Source organism: Lonchura striata, chromosome 9 (genome assembly GCF_050655825.1).
Source record: "Lonchura striata isolate lonStrDom1 chromosome 9, ASM5065582v1, whole genome shotgun sequence".
Classification (NCBI taxonomy): domain Eukaryota; kingdom Metazoa; phylum Chordata; class Aves; order Passeriformes; family Estrildidae; genus Lonchura; species Lonchura striata.
Genome location: NC_140711.1, coordinates 19,982,223 through 20,007,439, shown reverse-complemented (window position 1 = coordinate 20,007,439; position 25,217 = coordinate 19,982,223). Strand labels below are relative to the sequence as shown.

General features: G+C 44.8%; 1 protein-coding gene across 1 annotated transcript in view; it reads right to left on the bottom strand.

Moving 5' to 3' along the window:
* Positions 1-15,543, bottom strand: part of FGF12 (fibroblast growth factor 12) — a 222,767-nt gene extending 207,224 nt beyond the window's left edge. The window contains exons 1-2 of the mRNA XM_021536858.4: positions 15,431-15,543; positions 15,199-15,339 (exon numbers count right to left, since the gene is read on the bottom strand). Of these exons, the coding sequence (XP_021392533.2) occupies positions 15,199-15,211 (13 nt within the window). The 5' untranslated portion in view covers positions 15,212-15,339; positions 15,431-15,543. The remainder of the gene's footprint in view (positions 1-15,198; positions 15,340-15,430) is intronic.
* Positions 15,544-25,217: the final 9,674 nt, after the last annotated feature.

The following is a 25,217-nucleotide window of genomic DNA, read 5'->3' as shown; positions in this document are numbered from 1 at the left end:
ATACGTGCTGAAAGCAAGCATAATTACTGTGCTGACTTAGTGCTGCTCCATTTCTTTATGCCAAAGGAGGGCAATAATATCCTCACTCAGAGAGGTCATCTGTATATGATCCAGGGTCACAGGTGCTTCCTCAACAAGCCCCCTGACTTTCCTTATTACCACTATTGAGAATTGTCTTTTGGATTTCTAACCCCACCCCACCCCTCCAATTATGCAAGGAGAACTCTGCATTTTCCAACAATGAGACAGTCTCAGTGACTGCAGTGAAGTATCATACAGGGCCAAATAAAAATGTTCTGCCATCTTCAACTAATCCAAAAATAGTTGAAGAATATTTTTAATAAGTTCAGCTGACTTTCCCTACTAACACACTGCTTCAAACTTGTGGGTCACGCCCCCATTCTCTTATAAAGGGAAAGTCCCTGGAGAACTACACCTTTCACATTGCAATAAGGAGTCTTTGTCGTTCATTAGATATGAATTTTCTGATGTTCTAGCTCAGAGTATCATGGAAAAGGTGTTTTACTCCTAACTGTGCTAGAATGAGAGTTTTACTAGCACTTTCAAGGGTGACCTTGAGTAAGTGGCTCTACTCTGTGCCTCATTTTCATCTGTAACACTGATATAGCTCTTGGCTTCCTTTTTGTAGCTCTGATACTCACAAATACAAAGAGCTAGGCAACAATTCAGTGCTGTATGTCACAAAGGCTGGCATTTCACCAGACAGGCTGATTTGAAGGGAGGAAAGAATGGAGTCCAGCTGCCAGACTCTGCTCCAGAAGCCATGTGGCATTAGGAAAAATATTGAAACCAATGAGAATCAAGGTTTGGGCTCCTTTGACAAAACATGAAATGTCACATGAACACTACTCCCTGCAAGGTCCTTGAGATGCTGATCTAGCTTTAAACAGAAGAATCTAAACCAAGCAATTCCATGCTGATGAAGTGACTTCAAGTCCCACAGATTCCACATTCCATCTTTTCTTAGTCTGGACAACTGCTAGTATTGAAATATTTTAACTTTTTAGGAAATAGGTATTTCAAAAGTTATTCAGTCTATACCAAGAGCTGAAAAGTAGAAATATTGGCAAAGACAAAGCCTAAGTCCCAGGACAGTTACATGGTGAGCTGCACCACCACCATAAGGAGCTGTCCTTGCTTGTTCCTGACCAGGCTTTGCAACAGAACAAAGTGGATAATTTTCAGAAAAAGATTTTGGGTTGTTTGTGTTCTACCCTGTATTGGTGAAATAGCAACATTAGCCAAACAGACAATATCAGACATGGAGCATTACAGTACCTTTGCTTAAGCACCAGCAGCATAAGATGCATAAGAGCCTGAGATGTTGAGATGTGCCAGTTCTGCACAGGTGGGAGTGCCAGGACAGGGGTGACTGCAAAAGTCAAAGGCAACATGACAAGACAAACACAGGAAAGCACCCACCAATACAGGTGCTTATTGATTCGGGTCTCTCAATGGCCATTTTACAGTTCTATGTAACTAATAGTGGTGTGCCCCTGTCAAGATTTGGCAAGATGGACTCACTGACCTCTCTGAACAGTCCCAAATACATCCAATCACCCACAGAAACAGCCAACTAGCACCTGAGATGCCTCAAAATTAAAACAGCACAACTCTTCTTCCCCTTTCTTCAGAGAAAGGTGATTAAAAATAGCCACCTGTTAGAAGCACACACACTGACAAGAGAGCCCTGGGTATTTACCTCCAGCAAAGAGCCATAAGAAAAAGAAAGGAAACAATTACCCAAAGAATAATGTTCTTCCACATAATTTCTCTATGTTAACTTTACTATTACTGCAAATATTTGTCTTTGAAGATCTTTTTCAGCATGAAAAATTAGGTTTACTGTGCATGGAACCCTTTACAGATTATTAAGCCAAACCAACTGCACTAATTTAAACTTAAAATATGGTCACTATAATAATTTCATAAAACATGTAGATTTTAAAATTAAGAGTGATTATATACACAATCCATAACATTTTCATAGCTCTATAAAAAATCTGATATTTTAAAGTATTAAATGTTTTATGTAAAAGGAGCTCTCTCTTATCCTAAGGATTTCAGTCCCACCAGGAAGGGCCTATCAATCAGCTGTTTCTAGTAGGAAAAATATTAGCAACATCTTTTACACAGAAGTCTAGTGTACCCTGAAAAGTGGTGCAAACAGATGAACGAGTCCTTCAGGTTAATGGAAACATTACACATGCAGGACGAAACGTGAGGAGGGCAGTGATGCACCCAGCATTTGCTCACACGGGCTCCTGACTTCATTTACCATTCAAGGGAATTTTCATCCACCAGGCTCGCAGCAAACCAACTCTAACACAATTATGGGATTGCAATCTTCTGCCATCCCAATGACTGCAAGGTTGTACAGCTGGTATTGGAGCTGACAGCATGGGAGAAGGAAAAGATGTTATGAAATGCCAGGTGATTAGCAATCGTAACAGAAATGGGACAACTATGTAGACTGCTACTTCTGTCCCTTCATCTGTGTTTCTGAAAGGGTGTCCTTCTGTGAGAGCCCAGATCAGCCTAGAGAACACAGCAAGCTTACAGGAACACTTCTCAGACCCCATGTTTTCCTAGTGCCTCTGCATCACCATCTTTGCTAGGGACAAGATTAGGGCTGAGGCACAGCAGGGATGTTACCACCCCTATGAGACCTACATCAGGTGACTGCCTAAACATACAGGCCTTGATAACATCTAAGGAAAAAACCCACAGAATACAAGATGTTACAATAGTGATCACCTGGAAGGAAAAAAAAAAATAACCAGAACAGAGTTTTCTTTGTGTCCTTGTCTAAAACAGGTCAGATGCACTTTGATCCTTCTACAGTCTTCAACCACCATTTAGGCTGCTGCAGCCCTAATGCAATGCCTCCAGGCCCAACACTATGATCTTACCTACAGTTACTGAACACTGCTGCTCTTTTTGTTGCTGAAGTGGTGAAAAGCTCTTGGAATTCATCATCCAAAGCATAACTAGTAAACTTCAACTTTGCTAGTCATGATGGCAGCTGGCACGGGATCCATCTCTCCAGTTTAAACTCAACCAAGATGTTTCAGAGAACATCTGAGCTATGAACTTCAGAAAAAGGTACAGAGGGAAGATAGCATCACTCCACTAGGCTGGGGGTGAACATGTGCTTTAGTAGTATAATGGCTCAAAACCTTTTGGATTAGCAGGAGAAAACAAAGCATCAGTGCCCTGGTTTCAGGGCTGCATTATGCACCAATCTTCATTCCACTGAGCAGCACAGAAGATTTAAATGTAATTTCAACACTTACAGTTGGGAGGTAGGATTTAACCCAGGAGTCCTGCTGTTCTGTACTGTTCTCTTCCTTGTGACCATAAAGATGATTTTTCTCTGGCCAACAGCACAACATCAAGAGCAGGATCCAACCACTCCCACATTGTAAATGCTGCCTAGACAAGGTCTCAGGTCACCACTGATCTGACACTAAGGCCACACTGGGTTCCTAATATTACTCCTACATAAGCTAATGAAGACCTCAACCCCAGAGCGTACTGTCCAGACAGCCTCACACTTAAGTGCAGAGCCAAAGTCAGTCCCTATGCACAGTAAGTCCACTAACCAGAGTTCTGTAGCCATTCTTTCCCAATGGAGTACAGATATAAGGGTCTGAACCCAGGTGATTTAAAAACTGGTGTATTGAACTTGGCACAGCTGTGTAAAACTGGCTCTCCATCGCCACACTTTTTTGCCAGCATGGGTTGAGCTGAGAGCCAAGGGGTTTCTTTTCCAGAGGAGCAGGAGCTAATTTATTGCCTCATGTGGCTGTAATTAGCCCTTCCAGGAACAGAACTGACAGTCCAATATGTCTTTCAGCAAAAAAGAAGGCTCCAGTATCAGACCCATCTAGGTTTGTCTTATATCAAGGAAGTTCACTGAGTTCACTGTCCATGCTGTGATATTTCTGGATTGCTCCATCATTATCTGGGGTCATAATTAGAGACAAGCTGATAGTATTTTCTACTCAAGGAGGTACATGAGATTTTCAATTCATTACACTCAGGGCATTCAGCAGTCATTGGCTGATAGCCACCTTGGTCACTGTTTCTGGGACCAAGCAGCACCACTATAGATATATGGAGTCCACAGCCATCCGTGCCAGCTGGGGCTATTCTGGGACATGGGGTGAAAGCCATATAGTTCATAGACCAAGACAGCACAATGTGGCTTGAATAGTGCTTTTTTGTTAAAGCTACAAGATAATCTATCCAGATGAGATCACATCTTCATAGAACTGAACTGTTTCACATGGCTTTGCATGACATTTGAGCCAATAACCATTGGCAAACAATGAGCAGAACATTTGCTGCTGGTACCTTCTGCACAGAAATATGTGATATAGTCAATTGTAACACCTGCAATTTAGAGATCAATTCTGTTGAACTGTCCTGGGAAATCCTAGGTAAAAAGTAAGTTTTAAAGCTTTCAATAACCCATTATTGTTTGTTAATAGTATTAATAACAGTAATATAACAGTAATTAATAATATTTTCCCCCAAAGGAAATAATTTCAAAACAAGTTCAAACTACTGTTATTTAGAACTGAAACTCAGTATTTTTGAAGAGAAGAATACACAGGCTTTTCTGATGATGTATCTCTCTGATGATGTATCTTTCTGGAAAATAGCATTGTGTCTCTTTTAAAAGGAAGTTGAAATGGAAGCCTGGAAACCATTTTTCCCAACAACTTAAGCTCCATAGTTCAATAGAGAGAAGATGTGTAAAGTTGATTAGGGAAATAGAACAAAAGCTAAAAACAGTGATAAAGCTTTATGGTTCATATGTACCTCCACCTGGAAAGGCCTTAAAAGCATCCCATGAAGTCCCCAATCCCTCAGAAATCTCTAAGAGTTGGCTATTGTGATACATCCTTCCAAAAACAGCACACAGTAAAATTGTTTTGCTTACAAACATGAGTTCACTGCCATTTGTGCTCTTTATGCTACCACAGGTGTTGAAAAACTGTTGTGACTCTAAGGCAAGATCCATCAGAAAATGCAGAGTCCAGGAAGCCCTGGACTGGCCTGGATGGTAAGGGAAATATTGGGTCTGATCCAGTTCAGCACAGAAATTTCACAAAATTGGATTTTCTGCAAAATAGATAAGATTTTTAGGCAGCTCCATTGAAAACAGAAGGAAGAAGTGGTAGATGCTGAACTTCAGTGTTCCTGACAGACAACTGCTCAAAATGCCCTGCCTTAGGCTTTGCTAGAACACTGACTCCACCTAAGGCTGATGTTCCAGACACTGAGGAGAGGATTTCCCTGTTCATTGGCAGGGAAATCTCTGAAGACAAAGTCCTCAGCTGTGAGGAGACAGGATGGAGACCCAGGCACATCTGCTGGGTGCCAAGGGCAGCCTCCAAGCCAAAGCCAAATTAAAGAAGTGATGTGAAGGTACCAGGGAAGGACCGAAGTGAGATATCCACCTACATGGTCCCAGTTTTCTCCAAGCCAATTGCCCACTACAGCTCCTTTCAAAATCACCTGGAGCCACAGTCAGGACATGCTCTGTTTGGTTTGGATTATCAAATCACCATGCAGCTTCTGGGTAATAAAGCTGATTTCAGGAATACAGTAACAGCCCTGCCTTTGAGATTACTGAGCATAAATTCATGCTTCACATGAGCATCAATGCTCATGTGGTGGTGATGCCAGCTTTAACAGTGCTGAGATTCAGCAAGATTTCTGGATTCACTGCTCCTGAAAACCTTTAAATAAAAAAGGACCTGCCTGTGTTTTCATATATACAGCAGTATGTCTATAATGAGCTATCCATCCAAAAATTGCCACTGCTTGGCTGACTTGCACAGCACAGAGCACTGCTTGCACTAGAAGATCCCCTTGCATGTAAAGCTCAGCATCAGCCTCAATGCCCTGTTCTCAATTTCACAGACAGCAGAGTGTGAGGCTAAATTCTGCACTCAGATCTGCTGTCATCAACCTTAGGGTGCTGCCACAGAAGGGACAATTTAACCAAAACCAGTATTTTCTTACTATAAATAATTAAGATTTTAAACACACTCTGTTCTTTGTCTCTGTATACTGCCCACGGCTGTATGCTTTAATATGTCAGGCTTGTCCTCACTATTTCTGGGAACCTTCTAATCAAAGGAGGTGAGAAATTCATCCCTAGTGACTTTATTTTCCTTTTTTTAAAGAAACAAACAAAAAACCCCACAAAGTCTTGATGTTTCTGGATGTTGATATTTTTTGAGAGGGGAATGCACTAAAAGCACCATTTAGGTCTGAGAGCCTGCAATGCACGATACTGAGAGATGAATCATGCAAATAAAACTGACAGGTAAATCTAGATATCTGGCACTATGTTTAGTAGCAATGGCAGAGACAAGTCTCAGCACAGAGCCACTTGTTGTAAGTGTAATTCATAGTCATTTTTAAGATGGGGTGGATAATCCAACTTTTGAAGATACCACATGGCAATTTTAATAGCAGCTGTTAATACAAATGTCTCAAGGCTATATAATTTGTACCAATAAAGTAAATTGCCTTTAAAGTGGCAGGAAGAAAGTAAAAGGTAAATAAACCACAAATGTTTGTTATTTTAGCATCCCCTTGAACCAATACAAAATTATTTCTTCAAACCTTTACTACTTCTTCAATAGTTAATAATCTAGGTCTAAAGGCAGTCAAATAGGTCTTACACCATATATTCAGTATTATTTCCTTAGTTTTAGTTCAGTAAGTCATTAGAGACCTGGCCTTTGCCTATTGACCAAATGAGGCATTTGCCTATACCAGTGCAAATCAAGAACAGCTCCATGTACTTCACTTAAAATCTTGACTGGAAGAGGAGACTCAAGACAGTAATTTTTAAACTTCTTTGCTGATTCCCCCAGCACTTCTCATATTGCAACAAAATTATTATAATTTGCAGTATGATATTTCTCCACTGGGGCACACTGATAGGAATAACAAGTTTAAAAATTAACAGATGACTTTGCCAATGCGATTATTTGATAATGTATGGCCCCAGCTAACAGGCAGTCTCAATACCAGAAGCACTGGTCAATACTAAAAGGGAATGTGAATTCGAGGCCAGAAAATATCTCAAAAGCTCAAATTCAGCCTTCAAAGAGATCAAATAAGCTGGAAATATTACAAAAAGCAGGTCTTGCTGAGGAAGCTTATTCTACTGTCAACCCAGTTATGCTGCAATGGTTTGTTAGTATCAAATTAGGAAATCCAAGTCTCCCTTCATGTATAATTAACTTTTTTTCTCCTCCATTTACTGAAAGGTGCTGGATTATACATTTTTCCTCATTTTGGCATTACTGCCGTTCCCCTGTCACTTACAGTATGGTAGAGCCACTAGCATGTATAAGACTGAATTCAGAGCTATTCTAAAGGGGCAGAGAAATGGACATTCTGCATCATAGCAAGCACAGGATGTGCAAAGATTCTCAAGCAGAGAATTAATTCATACTGTATGTCCTTGCCTTGAAAAAAGTCAGAAAACCAAACTGAATCTCAAAATAATATCTGTGATGAAACAATAATTTTGTATATGTGGAATATTTTGGTGTTTATTTCTTATCTTTCTAAAACCACTGCTGCAAAATATTCTTAACAAGTTTCATACTCACTGAAGTGCTCCCCTAAAATATATATATTCAGGACTGCATATCAATAAAGGATGAAGCTCTGAGGGCTGTCCTTCAAAGAAGAACTCTATTCCACTCTGCTCAATTTCATACAAGTTTGATCTTTCAAACTGCAAAGACAACTGTAATTCCACTCTACGGCAAACAAATCACAGCCAACCAACCACATCTGGATCCTTCTCCTCAATGCCCCAAGTAATGATAAACACAGAAATGAGAAGAAGGGGAGAACAGAGTGTCAGTAAGAGGAGGAAGAGTCAAGGTCCAGAATCTGGAACTAGAGAGTTCAAGCTCCTCAGTAGGGTCATGTTAGTGACCAACATCAACTGGAAGATCCCTCAGGGCCTCTAGTTCCACATTTGCTTGCATAGTGGTATCACAACACTGAAGCAAGCCATCCTACCAATAAACTTGTCTGCCTGGACTTGGGGAGAAAAATAAACAATGATAGCACTTTGTATTGGAGTAAGAATTGCATACAACTCTCAGTGACCAGATGGGCCTCAGTCATCCTGAAGAGGCCTTCCTGCTTGCCAGCCTCTTTTGGAAATAGCATTAAAAGTGTTTTTGCATTAATAATACATCCTCAGTGACTGAGAAGGAAGTCAACTTTCCCTCATTATACCACTAAGACATTCAGCACTTCTGGAGGATTTATGAAGAAAATCCAAGTAGTTACATTTGGCAAATTAACCTTACCTATTGAAGGCTGATGGCAGATAAAGCCAGCCTTAAGCCAGCCTCCAGTGGAGGGATGAAACACAGAAGGAAGAAGCACAGCTCAAAAAAAAAACCAGTTTTCCAAATTAGAAATGCTGTTCCATGCTTCCCTGATTTCTTGCTTTGCACATGCTATTAAAAATAGCAAGCAGGAACGCCTTACTTCTCCAAGTGCACATCCTGATGCACACACAGCCTCCCTCGGCCACGCGGCGCCGCAGGATCGCTCCGGCGCTCTACGGAGCGGCCATCATCTCCAGCCACAAGATCCCTACTGAAACATGACGACACCCTAAAAGGTTTAATTCAATCTGAAGAGAAAAGCCACCGCTTTCAATGTGCATCCCCACAGAAGTATCAAATCAAAAGGTTCATCCAAACCCGAGACCTGGGAGAAGCAACTCAATGAATTAGCCTGGTGACTTGTAGTCTTATTGACTATAAAGAACACTTCAAAAAAGCAGGGATATCGGAGTTATTAAAAGGAAAAATCCTTGTATCACTGACAGGAAAATAGTCAACTTTTTCTTCAATCATTTTAAGCATAACAGCATTATTAAAGCCTTTATACTTTGAGTGAAAGCATTAATTACTATACCCATCAGGAATATTTTTCATTGTCAAATTGCCTTTTGCCATGCTAATAAACACCATGATTTGCATGTAAAAATTAATAATGTTACCTCATTTATAGGTCAAAACACACAGACTAAAATAGTTTCTGCAATTCTCCCTAAATAACTAGCTCTTGCATATCAAGTTTTATGGCACATTAGAAATTAGTGCAATTTGGACAAGATTTGAATAGCTGAGTGGATAGAAAGGGAAAGATAAGAACAAATAAGGAAAATCTGGTGGTAAGTTAAGCCTCAAAAAAAAAAAAATCACATTTTTTAAAAATTTCTGGACCCCATGTGACCTAGGGATGAAACAGCTATATGCAGGTCATTACTCAGAGTATCCACAGATTATGTCTTCAGCCACTCTGTATATAAATGGCATGTCAGAACAACTGAATGCATTAAAAAAATCCCTTTCAATTACTCTCACATTTCACTGAGTCCAAATGTGACTTCCACAGCCCCCATGTAACTTGTGGAAATGGGTTGAAGTATTTGGGTATTTTCATAAATGCCTTATGACGAAGTCCTGCATCAATTTTTATAAGATTTAAGAGTATTATTCAGGTTCTCTTCCCACCTTTGTTTAGTAACATGGTGGGTTTGTTGCTATGGAGGATTATGAGCATGGCCACTTACTTTTCCCCCTTAATTACCTGTTTGAGCATGTTAGAGGCCTGTTAGAGCACAGATACTTCCTGGGGTACCATATTGCACTCTTCTCATTCAGAAGTTGCAGATGCCCACCCACAGAATTTCAGCAGCTTTCAAATGATGGTTAATAAAGGTATTGGACTACTACCTGCTCTTCTAGGTGGCAGCAAATAGCCAAGGTTGGCTCATTTTTGCAAGAGCCACACAGCAACCCAAGCTCTTATCTTTGAGCCCTCATATTTGTGTTGAGTTTAATGTGATTTCTAAAGCAATGGGAACAGACATTTCTCTCCCTTTCAGAAACGCATTAAAGAAAAGCAAGACTGCACTGCTAAATTAGTGCCTGACATTCCCCTCCTCTTTTGGTGCAGACAGTCTGAAGCACAGCACCAAAGTCATCTTTCAAAGCACCCCACTCCAGCCTCAGGGGTAAGGTGCTAAGGTCAGGCAATCAAAGTGCTCCCCTGCTATACAGAATGCTGGCATCTACATTGAAAAGCACAACCTGGGGCATGGGGGAGACAGCAAAAAAAGATCAGGCCATTTATTTACCTCCCCAAATATGCTTCCCTGTGTCAAACTTCAAGCAGCCAGTTTGAGAACAGCTGGCCTCAGTGACATGCCCTGGATCTCACAGCACGTCACTGGAAAGCCTGGGAACATGGAGCTGCCTCCTCTGTGGAAAATGCACTGCTCAAAGAACCCTCTGACTATCTTGACAGAGGTGCAAGTATTCCCTGAGAAAGAAAACAGTCTTGTAACAAAAGTAACAGTGCCACTGTTTTGTTTGCATTACAAACAAGCACCTAAAAGGTCTTGTGTGACCCAGACTTTTCCAAAGCAATCTGCACTACTCCAACACATGTGTGACAGTATGTGCTGCAGACTCAACTCTAGCAAACACAGGACACGTCAGGAAGGTGTATTACAGGGTACAGTTTGACATGAGCATCTCAGACAGCTGCAGGACATGAACTATGTCTTGGATCTTAAAGATCTTTCCTTTGATTTTTGAAGAAAGCCACAAAGGTGGGAACAGTGCACAGTAACCTCCAGAACTGCATGTTCTCACTTGCTACCCGCTCTCACCTTGTCCACAAAGTCCGTCTTCAATCCTAACATTCCCCGGCTCTTGTTGGGTTTTGATCACAAGTTCTTCAAGGTGATGATCTGTCCTTTACAGGCCTAGCATGCAGACAGCTGCACAGAGGAAGCAGGCCCACAATGCTGGGGCTGGCCAAGGAATCTCCAGAGTACTTCTGGTGGAACAAGATGATTCAAAACACTCTACCCATTCTCCTGTCCACAAGACAGCATGATGCAAAGAGCTGAGACCTGTTTGCCAGTCCCAGGAAGGGGAACTCTGTGCCCTGAGTAAGTGGGATTTTACTGCTTAAGGCCTTCCACTCAAAGACCTGAACATCATATATCTATGAACAGCAGCATTGTGGCTTTTCTACAAAGCAAAAATCCTGCTCCCAGCTTTGTGACTAGGAAGAGAACGTCTCAAGCAGCACTACTGTGGCAGCATCTGCCTGGGACAGTCACACTGCAGAGATGTCCTCTGCAGACATCTCCTCAAAGCCCTGCTGCTTGGGGACCCTGAGAAGAAGAGAGCTGTAAGGACAGGTTCCCTGGCTTCTCCCACACACCCTTCTGAGCATGAGGATGAGGGTCCTGTGGGCAGACCTACTGCATGGAGAAGTCCCTCCAACAGGGCAGGACCATGGCTCAGGGAATGACAAGAGCATCTCCACATCTCAGCTAGCATGCCTTAGCTCTGCTGTCCCCATGGACCAGCTGACAAGTCCTGCAGTATTTCCTAGTTAACAGCAGGCATCCTATGGTGAAGGCAGCCTGCCCAGGCACTCCAGAGCCACCAGTGCCCAGCACTGACTTCCAGGGACAGCAGAGAGCACCAAAAACTCTCTGGGCTCCTGAGGAAAGTTCAGGCAGGCAGCCTGGCTCTGCTCCCCATACAACATTGACACATCAAGACCCCAATCCCCATCTCAGGCAAGATAAAAGTAGCAATCTGTGCTTTCTAGCAGTGAGGGAGAAAGCAATTTCTGTGTTTTCAGGAGTACAGGAAAGGGTATCACACTTTCAGAGAAGCAGAGCTCTCCCTGCAGCAAGGTTAGCCTGCAGTCCCTCTCTACTCCATCCAGAAACCCAGGGATCCATTCCACACTGTGCAGCTTGACTCTTGCTTGGCTGATTTCTTTTCCAGCCTCTGAGTGTGAACATCACTGCATGATGTTCCTTCCTCTGCTAAGCATCTTTCTAACTGTGACTGAAGAATCTGGCAAATGACCAAGCATTCTTTAACCTCCACATTAACTATTGTTAGCTTTGGCAAAGCCCAGCTCCAGGGATGCCTGGTGTGTCGCTTACTGCTGCAGCCCACAGGAACTGCTGTAGTGGCGAGATTCAGAGAACAGGGATCAGGTAGCAGATGCAAAACAGAGCTCTCACCCACAGTGCCCTGCATCCCCCATTGCCTAATAAGCTTTGGGAACAGCTACAACTTTTAAGCTCCTTACTTCTGGAAAAGGTTTGGAGGCAGTGAACGTGCAGAACAGAATCAGTCAGAGAAGCTGTAAGTTAGATGAGGCCAAATGCTACTTTTAGATCACCAAGATGTGTTGGTAACTGTGCAGCTCCTTGGGGTGTTATTTATCTTTTAGGCATGGTGAGGAGATAGAGATGCTTGGCTCTAGCCAGCTTTGTCTGCTGGAAGATGGCACAGGCTGCACCACCTCCTCAAACCTCAACAGAACCCTCTTGGCTGGTACTCTTACTGCTACATTCCTAACAGTAAAGTCCTTAGTCCCACATCCCACTGCACAAAAACTAGGTTATGTCTTTCTCCCCTCATTCTTGTGAGTAAGCCCAATCAGTGAAATCAGTTATGGCTGCTCTAAGCAGTGCCAGAGATGGTTTTTTAGCCCATTTTTTTACTGCAGACTGCAGGTTTTGCAAAGCACCAGCTCCAACCATATTCAGACAACCAAGTTCTTGTGATAGCAAACCCTATCCAGAAATGTCCACAGCATTCATCAGGGATAGCTGAATTCAGGGACCAGACGGCAGGTTTTCTTAAACAGACTTTATGTTGCTTAATATAGCACACACTCTTCCTCAGTATCTGCACAACATTGAGTTGGAGATGTTCTGAAATTTGCACTGAGGAAGACTGGAGAGGTGGGAGAAAGGCTGCAGGAGGAAGCATTTAAAAAGCAAGAGATGACTTTGTTGCTTGCAGATGATGTTTCTCCAATCTCCTAACAGAGGACTCGCAATGCAGAGGCCTGGTTAGTAATGAAAACAAAATGTAAACCAGTGCGTAGTCAGGCAATGCAGTTGCAAATCCATCCAGGATTAGTCTCAAAAGCTGAAGAAGTGAAGAGTTTAGTCTGGCTCATATCTTTCCTCTGGGGAGATGTTCTGCATTGTGCCTGACTGTACTCCTACACAAAACTGCTCCGTGAGACCCATGCCTCACAGGCCTTCTTGTGCCACTCCAACTCTATCCAAGTTACAAAAACTACTTCAGTGCCAACACAATTGGATCCCTGCCGTGACAAGACTTCCTTTGCCTTCTCATTTCTTCATTGAGCTGCCAAAGTTCCTTATGTATTCCATTTAAGTTCATCCCTGCTTTGGACCTGTCCCATTTTGGTACTTGGATTTCTGCTGGGTTTGCTCTCAACAGCCCTCCTTTTTACATAGATAGAGGAAACCCAGAGAGTATTTGTTCCCTTCTTCTACCCCATGAAGGAAAATCTCTAATAACAGCAAACTGCTCAGAATATTTTGCATCAAAATAAGTAGTGACTCTTGGGCTTGACTTATTCCCACTATCCCTTCCACCAGTCAAGCACCTGGAAACATGCCCTGCTGTGGAGCCCATCTTGCAACTAATAAACACAAGTATCAGCAGCCCCAAAATCTACCTTATCAGACACTTCACTGCCAATTCAGCAGCAACTGCAGCGTAACAGTCACTGTTTGCACACGACAGGAGTAGGGCAACCCTCCTTCTGGAGGTCCTTTTACCCCCAGCTACCTAGACCCTTGTTTTATTGCAGATGTTTCCTTCCTGCTCAACTCCTCCAACTACACGAGCTCCATCTGAAGTTCCATGGAGAGCCTTTGCCTGCCCCTGTAGTGCATGACAAGGCACACAGTGTGTTATTCTGAAGTCACAGTCCATTTGTTTCACATCAAGGCAAGTACCAACAGGATATTCAAAAAGCAAAGGTGGCCATCTCAGGTTAACTGTGAAAACATCATGGATAGTACAGAAATTATCTTTAGGGCTAACGTGACTGCTGTGAGCTTTTTAATTTAAGTAAAGTCTTCGCAGATACGCTTTCTCGAGAGGTACTTACGTGTTCCCCAAGCCCTGGTATGTTTATTGATCACTGCCCACAAGAAACTGCACTTTATAGAACATACTGCCTCCTTATGATTGAAATAGCTTCCTTCCTTAATCAGCATATAATCAGATATTCCCACACAGGAGAACTATAGCCCTGATTGACAAGATAGTTACAAAAATAAACCTGGGATTTAAATATAGCTTGCTCGTCTCCCTGGAAGGTATGTAGTATTGTGTTATACAAGTCTACCGTAGTTTTCCTTGAATTAATATCGTCCATATCGCCCCACTGCCCTGATCAGTATCAATTAAACTGCTCACAGATTTGTGTTACACAGGAGAACCGGCAGCTACATTGTGTAGGAATGGCAACTTCGCCTTTTCTCTGCAAGGACTGACTTACCATCAGTATTTCATTGGCAATTAACACGTAGTTCATGTACCAGTTGAATGTGTGATTTCCAATGCAATTGTAGAGGTGGATAGGTAAATAAGTGTGCGGGACCACAGAGCTATGTACGGAAACAAAGCGCATACACTCAACCTGAAGGGATATATATGCATGAGATATCTCTGTATGCAAACACACAAGCTAGCCAGGCAAGATTTAATTATCTCCTCTTTCTAGGGTGGACAGTTCAATAGCCCAATACTCATTGCATTTCTTCCAATCTATCAGGATGTTCTGATGTATTAAATATGCAATGTAACGAGGGCAGAGCTCTATAGCCCTGATCTCGTTTCACAAAAAAAATAAAAACGAGGTATTTTTTTAAACCCATTCTAATCATAAAATGCTTTTCATCTGTTAAAAACCTCCCTATTGCTGACTGGCTAGAAAACACGGGACGGACCTCATATTTATTATGCAAATCCTTAGCATTAAGAAAACAAATCACCAACTAACATCTGTCTCTCCCTAAAGGAAAATGAATCTAAAAAACCAGCCACCTTTCCCCTCGCTCCATACGCAGCGGGCCGAGCACCCCGCGGGATCGGCAGGGACGCGCCTCCCGCCCGCTCCCCGCCGGTGCTGCAATGTCCCCAGCACAGCGGCAGCCTCGGCCGCCCGGCCCCGCACCAGCCCGGCCACTGCGGTCCTTTCGCCGCCGCCCCCCCGCGCCCGACCCACCTTTCCCTTCCATCGCGGAGCCTTGCGAGCGCCGGGAAGTTGCGGGAAGACGCGCACCCTCCTCAGCCGAGAGCCCGGCGGGCAGAGCCGGCGGCCGCTGCCTCGCTCCGCGGTGGGGACGGCGCTGTCACAGCCCCGGAGCTGCAAGCAAGCAAGCGGCGGGGGGGACGGCGTGAGGCGCCGGGCCCCCCCAGCCCGCGGGGCGCGGAGCGGGGCGCGGGGGACGCGTTACCTGGGCCGGCGGGAGCTGTCCCTGGCCGAGCGGTGCTGCGGGGGCGAGTGGCTCCGCGGCCCGCCGCGCTGCCTGGCACCGCCCGCATGCGCGCCCCGCCCGCGCCCCGCCCCGCACCGCGGCACCGCCGGGCCCGGCTGCGGGCTCCGCGCCGCGCAGCGAGCGCGCACGGGCGGCCCCGTCCCGCGCCCGGCGGCAGCCCCGGGCCGGGACAACGCCGCCCCGCTGCTGCCCCGCAAACCCCCAGACCACAAGTGCCACGCCGGGCGGCTCGGGGAGACCGCTCCGCTCGCCCCCAGCCTCCCTGGATCCTGCGCGCCGGGCTGAGCCCGAACACCTGCAGACTCGGAGAGCATCTCTCAGGAGATGCCCAGCCTCAGGTTCAGGCCTTCCCTGGATATGTTGTTTCAAGATTAATTATGCTGATTCACAAAACATCCACCTCATGGCTACTTTATGCTTTTCCACCTTTGCATCCAGCAACGACTGGATTTCACTCATCCTCCAACTCATGAATAAAATAAGCAGTCCCCTGCTAATAAGTTGATAAAACATTCATAATAGGATCAAGTCACTTTTTTTGAAGAACAAAGAGTTCATCCCTGTTATAAAGTTTCTCCACAATGGAATTACCTCTTAAGTTTTTTTCAGATTTTTAACTTTGGTGCAATGGGGATGGTAAAACCCAGTTCTGTGTTTATTTTTATGGTTTGTGCAACTGAAAAAGCAGCTCATGGCATCCTGGGAGCTGCACAAATAGAGGATAGATGGCTCTAGCACAATATAAGCTTCTAATACAGGAACACTTAACTCCTCTCTTTTGCTTTACTCTTGGTTCCTTTATACATCCTGGTGTTCATATCTTCCCTTCTTATCTAGGACTGGCAAAACACTCAGTAATTACATAGTCTCTCATTCTGAGCTACTGCAAACCATCATGCAGATACTACCTATGGGCATTCCCATCCCAAATCCAAACCCTGAATTTGGTTATGGAGGTGAACACTGCACACATCATTCCACCTTATCACACAGCCCAGGCAGTTCAGCAATACTTGCTCCGACCTCAGCTGCCACCCCACAAAGTGCAAGGGAACTTAAGTTAGAGATGGCCCATTAGTGCAAAAAAACCACCAAAAAAAACCCCAAAAAAACCAACTAGAAACAGCCCAGGATGAAAACCCAACACATAAAATTCACATTTAAATTGGCTCCTATCCATTTATTAGGTCCTACACTATTGTGAAGAATGACATTAGGGTTTTTTTTTTAATTTCAGGACTGAATAGTCAGGTACTGTAGGCAAGCTGTGAGTCAAACTGTGCTATAGAGAACTGATGAAGCAGGCTTAGAAACTGAAGAAGCAACAGCCATTTACTTTGACCTTCTAGTCAAATCATCAATTCTTTCTGTGACTGATGTGGGATCCTATTTCCCTGTTGCTATATCTTTACCCATCATCAATGCCAAACTGACTCAACTACACTTCCAGGGTCAATCTGTGTGCTTTTTCTGAAAAGCAATGAAACAATGACTCATTCAAGGTCTATTAGTCCTCACTAACATTTCAAAATACAGATTATACACGAGAATGCTCCACAACTCCTCAGCCAGTCTTGGACTCAAGTTATCAACTCCCACAGACTAAAATCAGGCAAAATCTCAAAGGACATTAAAGTTCCTGACATCCAAGTTCAAGAGCAACTTTCAACAGAAAGAAGGCAAAGAAACTCTTAACTTCTGAGGCACAGCCAGGCTGTTTACCAAAAGCACAATCTGAGGCACCATTTGTAATAGCAGGCACTGGACCAATGAACTAAGAGCCTCATTTCAAAGCTGTGCACTCCCTGGAAAGCTAACAGCCATCAATAACAGCTTCACAGAGAAAGCTGGGAAACAGTTCCTAGCTGAAGGCATCAAGCTGAGCCCCACTGCCTGGCAGCAGAATATGTGAGGAGCAAGTTTCTCAAATACAGGAAATGTATTTTTCCAGTGTACTGACAGGATCAGCCATAATACGCTCCCCACTGGCAAAGCTAGGTTGAGGTTTGGGGTTTTTGTGGAGGTCCTGTCAAAGGAGGAGGACATGAATTAGCTGTTCAGAGGTCTCACTTTTGAAGAGCAAGCCAAAATTAGCTTTTTTTTTTTTTTTAATGTGAAGCATTTCTTCCTTTGAGGTAACAGAGGGTAGAAATATAAATCAAACAAAGCATCCAAACCCACTAATCCACACATTCAATTTTCAATCACAGTTTATCAGAGCTTTCTAGGTTACATCTGAGACATCACAATTTCACTTCCAAATCATGAAACCATCACAAGGCTTTAAGATTCATGCTCTTAAAAAGCCACCTTGAAGAGAGAAGTGCCTCCCTTTGCTCCTTCAAGGCTTTTCTCCTCAATGCAAGAAGCAAATTCAAGGGAAGAAATCCAGTGAATATTTTCACTCCCTTGCCATTTACAGGTCATCTTTCAAATTACTTATCAGTAGAAAGAAATATAATACTGCCTGTGCTCTATTCTACATTAAAGTACATCCTGCATTAAAGTTTCAAGCAAGCTGGACCAGCTCAAGGTAGATCACTGTTTCTCATTTAGTCCCTCAGGAAAGTCTGAGCCTACTCTGGCTTTGCAAGTATCAAGCATCAAATAACACCACACACATTAATGGCATCTCAGTAGTGCATCAAGTTCTTCCCCAAACCACAGCAAGAGAAAGCATTGCAGCACTCAGGAGGTGCAGATGAGCTCAGCCTGGAATCCTTCCTATTCACACCCTTTAGCAAGATGGAAGAACCACCTTTGAAGCACTGCTCTGCTGCATCAAGCCCACAGGGCTGCCAGGGCTGCTTCCTTCACACGCTCAAGCTTTGGGAGTAAGCTGCAATCACAGTACAACCAAGAAAGTGGCTCAATCCAAGCACAAGCCACCCTGTGCAGACCCTGCTCTCCCAAAATGCTGCAGCATATCCTTGGCTCCTGTCATGGCAAGGGTATGGCTATTTGAGAAAGGCAGTTATTCCCTCTTGATCTGAGGCTCGAGTGGTTTTTGCGGGGCTGCGAACACAGGACTTCTTCATAGCCACCTGCATTGTTGTTTGATCAGCAGGGCTTTTGCTCAGCCTGTGCTGCTGATGACCTGGCTCACTCTGAAGAGCAGAGAGCTGCCCTCTCCTCCCAGGGGTGGCAGGACAATGTGTAAGGTCCTACTGGTGGAGGCAAGGTTCTGCTTGACAAAGAGCTCAGCCTGTACAGGTGAGAGGGAATAGCAAGGGCTCAGCTTGGCTGCTCTTGCAGGGTGCTCCAGACAGAAATAGAAATGTTTCCTGGGCCTTCAGCCCTTGAGGAGCCTACTGCTCCCCACCTTGATGGTGGACACTGAGCAGAGCTCTCTGCCAGCCCCTGTACCTTTCCAAAAGCTGCTGGCTTAGAAACAGCCCTGACTACGGACAGGATAAAGCCAAGTGGCCGTTTTGGCATTGCTGCAGATTGTAAGTCCACATGATGATCATACATGGCCTCCCAGCTGCTGCTGCTCCTGCCCATCTGCTACCCTGGCACAGAGCCTCCTTCCCTAAGAGGGAACCTCCCTTCCTGGGGGCAGAGACACCAGCCAGCCTGCAGGGTTGTGCAGATAGCCACACATTCTGCCATGCATACATGGGCTACTTTTGCATGAAGCTGGAAGTGCTGGGGGGAGCAGATTGCCAGTGGTGGGATATCATTTGACCAGTGCCAGGTTCTTGTGATGACCATCCAAAATGGAAACAAAGGCAAAAAGGCACAGTCTCAGGGGCCAGGTGACCTATCGGCTTCTATACCAAGCTCTGCACTAGAGGAGCCACCAGTCAGCTTTGCTTTCATTTCAAGAGAGTGCAAATTGAGATACCAATGTCTCAACCTGTTCCCAAACTGCCCAGAAGCCAACTTCAGCACCCAAGTAAGAGTTCCCAGGCAGAGACAGAGCTGCTCTCACTGCAGGCAACAGAATAGCATTTCTCCTACACAAAGTTTAAAGACCATGTTTCTTAAAGGCAATGAACAGCTCAGTCAAAAAGGAACTACAGTGAGTTCTGGCCAAGAGGGAGAAGTAACTAACTCTGAGGTTCAGAGTGGGTTTGACCTCAAAGCCAGCTGCAATGGCAAGCAAGAATCAGCTAAGTGCTTCTGAAAATCCTTGTTTGACCTCTGAAGCATCTATCCAAAACCACCAATGGGCATTGTTAGCTAGCTACCATCATTAGACAGCAGAGCAGATTCCTTAAGGACAGAAAAAGAAAACAGCTCTGTACCACACCATGCTCAGAAGATGCCCACGTGCCATGAGCTGCGCCCAGATAAGCACAAGCCAGAGCAGCAGGTTCCAAGAAAGTAGGCCATGACACAGCAGCAGCAGGAAGGACCTCTAACACTACTGAGAAAGCAAAGAACCCAGTGGGGGAGCAAGGGGGAAGAAGAGTAAACAGAGACCAGAAATCTTTAATAATATAGGTAGAGCAAAATACAAAAAACATTTCTACAAGCTGTAACCCATCACCCTGAGAATTATGTACATAACTTTTGGTTATGAACAAAACACAAATGATTTCTTTATCATCAGCTGACGTCACCTCCTTACATCACCCAAGTAGTTGCTAGAAGCAGAGGAAGTGCATTAGGAGCTGATGTGGGAAATAAAAACCTAAGTAAGCCACAACCTTTGAGCTAGCTCAGAGTTTAATTACATAAAATTATTGATTAAATGTTGTTGAGATTAATCAGTAAGTATTTTATTAATAAAGAAAAAGCATTTATGTCACAAAAGTACAAAAAAACAAGGGAGAAGTTTTGTTACTACTTGCAACAAAGTCAAAAATTACTATGGAAGATAACCATGGATGGAGGAATCATACTGTCATTAACACAGGAAGTTCCTTCTGAGCACCAGCTTTCTTCTGCTATTATTCTTCATAACCATCTGTAGATACCCATTTACACTAACAGGAGTATTGGTGTTGATTTTAATGGTAGTTAGACCTGACAAAGCTCAACTCCTCATTTTGTGAGATACTGAGCACTCCAAGCTCACCAAAATCTATGTGAGGTGGACGTTGTTCTCAGTCCTTGCTGCAAAATGCTTCATGTTTTCAGGGATAAGTCCCAGACCCTCTGAGCCCCACTGCAGGCTTCTGGTTATTCAGTATAGTAAATAAGTTCATCAGATCCTCGACCAGATGGGGACAGAAAGGAAGGTATCTGAAGTCAGGTTGTTCTACCATTATAAAAGCTTAAGAATTTCATGTAAGTAGATAAAACATGAAAATTAGCCACTGAATAGAGCTCCTTAAGCTCTAGTCCCTTTTTGACTTGATTAGAAAAGGTAATTACCCGTATTTGAAATTTACGCAAGGCAAAAATCTACAGGGTACAGGCAGGAAAGAGCTTCCTGCTGACAGCTCAGCCCTCCTAAGAGCCAGGTGCTTGAATGCTTGCAGACAATAGACTATTCACCTTAAAATCCTATTTGCCTATGTCTACTTCCTACAATGAAAAAAAAAATCCATTCGCTCACTGCTATTCTACAGCCATCACGGCTGAGTAGCATTCACAGTCTTTATCTGCAATTTCAAGAAATCACAGCAAGCTGACCTGTGCCAAAGCCCAGAAAGCAATTTCTTTGCCCTGTTCCTACCCCACAAGAGCCATTTCTAGATGGTTGCCTGACCACAGTCCTGAGATATCCCCTAAGATGGCTGTTCAATGCCAACTGACAACCCCAAAATCCTAAGCTGCTCCAGTGACCCTGATGGAGGGGACAACAGAGCCTTGAGCACAGTCCTCTCCTATCTAGCTCCAACATCTTTTTCCATTTGTCTGTGTTTACCCTGTTTATTTTAATGCTATGTTTTCCAGAATGTTAGAAAATAGCAAATGCAATAAAACCTGCAGAACCAGGACTATTATCATCAGTGTATTCATAGTGCAGCTTTTCCATGCCTCAGGGACTTGGATGTCTGTGATATTTCAGGCTAAAACTCAGTTTGTTCAAATACAAGAGACAGATAAGCACTGCTTGATACCAGCACCACTGACAACCTTTTGGCTGGACCTGTTCAGAGCTTAAACTCCTCTTGGCCTGTGTCATGACAAATAGTGCGAAATGAAATTCAAATAAAAGCGAGATGTGCAATCAAAAAGGCGAAGACAAGTGAAGAAGGGAAACTGACACAAGCAGAGAGCAATCCTAAATGAACTCACTCTCACCTGAAAGAATAGCAAGAAGAGTCCTCAGGAGTGAAGCTGCCTCACCCATCTGCACAACCAAACCTCATGCCTTTAACCCAAGTCTTGCAAAGCATGACTGCTTAGAAGGAGCTCAGCAAGAGACTACAATTCTCCTCCTTTCTTAACATTGTAGCAGCATTTTCAAAGTAACAGTTAAATATAAATGTAGAAAATAGTGGAGACTCAAGAAAGAATCTGGAATTGTACTCAGTGTAGCCAGCAAGTTTCTTCAATTTTGTTCATTTTACAGCTGTTCCCCATCTCTGCTCTGTTGCAGACCTTCCAGCAAAGGATGAAGCAAGACTGAGATCATGGGCAGCATTTGTAACCAGCTGCCTGTTAGATGTTCAAATAGACTGTAACAAGTGTAGCCCTGAGTTGGGAGATCCACACACTCCTGGAAAGAGTCTTCCCTTATTCTACAGAGCTTAATTTATCAAGTATGAGAGGTTGATCCTCCCATCAAGGAGAGATGTCCAAACTGGGTTTGAGAAGCATTTTCAAGAACCAAGTCCTGAAAGCACTCAACACCTAGGTGAGATCAGAAAGGCTCCTGTTTTTCTACTCATCTTCCACCCTTGCCCTGCTGTAGCCCAGAAGCCCTGGAATAACAGAGTTTTTTAGCTGTCAGTGCTACCACACCTGCCATGCAAAACCAGAGCTGCCCATAACAGCTTAGCCAGCTAAGAGGCTGCCCAGGAGCACAGTCCTGCCACTGCCCATCCCAGCCATACCCAAAGCTGATCCCCTTTGGCTCCAGGAGGGTCAAAATAGCATCACTATTGCCCTTTCCCAGAATGTAATTTTCTACTGCACATAAAATTAGCCTTTTCTGCCCAGCATTTCTTAGCTGACTGATTAGCAAAAAGTATATATCTCTTAGTCAAAGTGGTTACCCTTTAAAACTTAAATATCAGAACCAAGCAGCAGCTTCAGCAAACAGTGCTAAGAGGACATTCCTCTCTTTGTCAGAGGACCAGCTGCACAGATACTCAATGGTGAGAAAAAGCAGCAATCCCTTGGGTGTGTTTACAGTATTTGCTGCATTAAGGGTCAGGTTTGTAGAGCACCAACTCCACCAGATATTTCCTCTGGGCTAGGAAAAGGATCACCTTGAAATCAACTCTCAGCATAGACAGAAGAAGCCTGGGAGCACTCTCACCAAGAAGGAAAAACTGTGTCAGTAAAAGAAAAAGGTGCCAGTGAAGATTTGTGTGGTGTGGGAGAAGTATGCATTAAAATAGCTATGACCTGAGAATCCAGTGCCACATTCAAGTTAAGTGACATGCACATTGAGGGCCTTACAGCAATGTCAGCTGTCACTGGAAAAGCAGGAACGGACCCAAAGCTGAGGGGACACTGGAAAGCGCTGATTGAGGCAAATACCTGGATCTGCACAGAGATCTTCCAGACCTTCTCCCCTCCTTTTCTCAGACTGAGGAGAGGCAACCACAAAGGCAATTTACTGCTTGCATTAGATCAGTTAAATAAGATGTAAAGGGATGAGAGAAAGAGCCCAAGGACAGAGTGATATAGGACACTTGAACAAATTTAGATTGGAAAAGGCCAAAGGGAAAAACAGCATCCTCCAAGGAACTTTGTGGATAACAGTCTAGGGAGAGAAGGGAAGAACAGAGGAGTAACATCCCAAGTGATAAGAGTAAGGACATGAGAAGAAAGAAGAGATGGCTGATGAAGGCACTTTGCAAGTCAAGGTGCAGTATTTAGAGAAACATGTGGGGGCTTGAATAGCAAGTTTGGTTTTTAAGGAAGAGCTGCCAGAAGAGAGGGTGGGCTGAAGGGAAAGAATAACAGCATGGATAGGAATAGATATAGGGAGTCTGGAAGATGGGAGAAGGTGCTGGTGCTCACATCTAAGAGACAAGGACAAGAAAGAAGAGCATATCATCTTGCATTTCTTTTTAAATGTAGAAGAAGTAGAAGAGATTTTGGTCAGAAAAAGAAATGAAGGCAGAGGAGGAAGGTTTGGACTGACTCAAGGTGGCAGGAAGCCAGTTGTGACTCAATCCCATGCCAACAAGAAAGCTAGAAGAAGGAAAACTATTTAGTCAGCAAGGTGGCAAAACTGAAAAAGTTTAGCACACTCAGCATGACCATACAGTCTGAGACCCTCCAAGTAACAGGAGCAGAAGCCCAGGTTACAGTGAAAAAGCACTGGGAATCAACAAGTGCCACATTGCAGTGGAGAAGACAGGTTCAGGATGAGAGGAGATCAGCTGCAGCAAACAAGAGGACTGACAGGAAGGAAACAAGAAGATGCATTGTCAAGGCCAAGAGCACTATAAACACCAAGTGATGGGATGTGCAGCCAAGTTGGGGGTGGGGGTGTTGGGCAGGGAAAAAAAAAAAACCGCCAGCAAGCAGGAAAAGCAATGGAATTGTTTTCCTGAGGAAGATGTGTTCCGGTTAGCATCAAGTAAGCACTGTCAAAGGGCTCCAAACTAAAAGCATTTGCTGGAAACAATGCTTGATCCTGAAGATTTCCCACATCATGAGTATGTCTGCAACAACATCCTCAGTGCAGGGGTCAGAGGTCCACTCTAAGGCGGCAGCCCTGGGCAGGAGCGGCGCTGAACTGGCACCGCCCGGGCCAGTGCGTGCCGGCTCCGTCCCGAGGCAATGCCGGGCTGCGAGCTCCAGCCGAGCATCTCCCCCGTTCCCCGGCTGCAGCCCTCCTACGTGCACGAAGCGCTGCAATTCTGGCATCTGCACTCAGACACGAGCCACGTTTGCCACATGAAGGGAAAGCTCATCTCCCTGCCCGCTGCCACCTGCTCTTCCTCCCCTTCCCGCAGCACCCATTCGCTCCCGTTTGGCTTTTTCCCCTGCTCCTCCTCCCCGTGCGCTTTCCACCGCTCCAGAGCCCCCGGGCACAGCAGAGCGCCGGGGTGCCGCGGCGGCTCCGGGCCGGCAGCGAGCCCCGCCGGCTCCTGTCCCGGCTCCGGGCCGGCAGCGAGCCCCGCCGGCTCCGGGCCCGGCTCCGGGCCGGCAGCGAGCCCCGCCGGCTCCGGGCCCGGCTCCGGGCCGGCAGCGAGCCCCGCCGGCTCCTGTCCCGGCTCCGGGCCGGCAGCGAGCCCCGCCGGCTCCGGGCCCGGCTCCGGCTCCGGGCCGCCGAGGCTGCACGCCCGCCGCCCTCTCCCGGCGGGATCGGGAATTCCCGGTGCCGGCGGCAGCTCCGCACCAGCCTCGCTTCAAGAGCCCCCGGGGTGCATATTGGCATTTCTCAAGTGCCTTGCCGATAAATAGTATTTAGGAGCCGTGGTAAAAGCCCAGTGTAGATTGTGACACTCAGCTGTGCATGGAGCTGCTCCAAGTGCACCCATTATCCCAAATCCTAAGATAAAATTATTCCTGAGTAAGAGTGCTTAGCTGCTAGAGCCAGGTTCATTAAGTTCCTGGAAAAAGTTGCCTGTTTATTTTCCATTTAGCAGTTCTTATTCCCATGTGCACATGTTTAGGTGGCTCTCACATTAATTCATTTCTGGTTGGGGGAGCTAAATAA